At 40.2% G+C, this 1,527-nt stretch overlaps 1 protein-coding gene across 1 annotated transcript; it reads right to left on the bottom strand.

Annotated features, from left to right (window-relative positions):
* Window positions 1–288: 288 nt before the first annotated feature.
* On the bottom strand, window positions 289–832 carry LOC136854712 (uncharacterized). Its single transcript, XM_067131298.1, has 2 exons — window positions 580–832; window positions 289–380 (listed from the first exon to the last, which is right to left on the bottom strand). Exons 1-2 carry the CDS (start codon window positions 830–832, stop codon window positions 289–291), a joined length of 345 nt encoding a protein of 114 aa, XP_066987399.1.
* Between the last annotated feature and the right edge of the window lie 695 nt (window positions 833–1,527).

Below are 1,527 nucleotides of genomic sequence, written 5' to 3'. Positions count from 1 at the left end.
GATCTATTTTCGGTGGCCTTGATTACAAGATGTAGAGAAAACTCGATTGCGCCAAAGAAACTTCGGCGCATTTTTTACTTGTTCAATATAATAAAAAAAAAAAGAGTAAAAGAATGAGAGATATTTTTAGGACGCGTTAAAATGTAAATTTTCGTGGCACAAGCCCGGGGGGAAATCAGCCCCCTTTCCAAAATATGTAGACTCACGTGAAAAGAATCATATCGGCTCCTGGATTCGGAAGAGAGAGGCGGCTGTGTTTAGCCAGGCTATTATCAAAGATTGGGACGCTTATTCCTTCTTCTTCTTCTTCTTCTTCTCTTCTTCTTCTTCTTCTTCTTCTTCTTCTTCTTCTCCTCCTTCTTCTTCTTCTACTTCTTCTTCTTAAAGAGGTGTTTGAGTTTTCCAAACTTTTATTATCAAAGATTGGAACGCGCCTTATTTCTCCTCCGCCTCTTATTCCTCTTCTTCCTCTTCCTCCTCCTCCTCCTCTTCTTCTTATTCCTCCTCTTCTTCTAATCCTCCTCCTTCTCCTCTTCTTCTTCTTCTTCTCCTGATAAAGGTGTCTCTGTTTATCAGGACTTTTATCAAAGATTGGAACGCTTATTCCTTCTCTTCCTCCTCCTATTCCTCTTCCTATTCCTCTTTCTCTTCCTCCTCCTCCTCCTCCTCCTCCTCCTTCTTCTTCTTCTTCTTCTTCTGAAAAAGGTGTCTGTTTACCCACACTTTTATCAAAGATTGGAACGTTCCTTCCTCCTCCTCCTCCTCCTCCTCCTCCTCCTAATCCTCCTCTTCTGAAACGAAGAAATCTCCTCCAAGTACCACTCGATCGCATACCTCGAGACTCGCGAGAAATGAGTCTTCTTCATTAATGATGCATTCGGGGCAGAATAGAACCAGTCGGATGGGACTCGTAGGATATAGTCGGGGGCGTGAGAGAGGGCGCCTCCTCCTGTAGGGATTCCTTGAGGATGCGAGAAGGTCCTTAAGAAAAAGAGGGAACGTTTTATATGTCGTTGCTGCCTTAATGCTCTTCAAACACTCCTCAGAAAATATCTAAGAAAAGGGGATTGAGAGAGAGAGAGAGAGAGAGAGAGAGAGAGAGAGAGAGAGAGAGAGAGAGAGAGAGAGGTTAGGAGGTCCTGTCAAGTTGTCTGATCAGAATTTAATATATATATATATATATATATATATATATATATATACAATTGTATATATATATGTGTGTATATAAATATATATGCTGTATGCATATATATATAATATATATATATACATATATATGTATAAAACTGGCTCTTTGATATGTAACATTATATAAGTTTACTCAATAATTGTAAGCAATTTGTATTCCTAAAACCAAACTTAGGAGAGAGAGAGAGAGAGAGAGAGAGAGAGAGAGAGAGAGAGAGAGAGAGAGAGAAGAGGCAAGGCAGGCAGACGAAGGCCGCTAAAAACGGCGAACCGGAGATATTAAAACGGCAAAATGAAATGCGATTTGAAACTGGAAAAGATCTTTTGGAGAGAACG

Source organism: Macrobrachium rosenbergii, chromosome 30 (genome assembly GCF_040412425.1).
Source record: "Macrobrachium rosenbergii isolate ZJJX-2024 chromosome 30, ASM4041242v1, whole genome shotgun sequence".
Classification (NCBI taxonomy): Eukaryota; Metazoa; Arthropoda; class Malacostraca; order Decapoda; family Palaemonidae; genus Macrobrachium; species Macrobrachium rosenbergii.
The sequence above is the reverse complement of the archived record's forward strand: the minus strand, read 5'-3'. Positions and strand labels throughout refer to the sequence as shown.

Coding starts and splice junctions, on each gene's coding strand:
- LOC136854712 (XM_067131298.1), bottom strand. CDS start 832: ATGCGATCGAGTGGTACTTGGAGGAGATTTCTTCGTTTCAGAAGAGGA. Junction 381..579: donor CGTTCCAATCTTTGATAAAA/GTCCTGATAAAC, acceptor CACCTCTTTAAG/AAGAAGAAGTAGAAGAAGAA.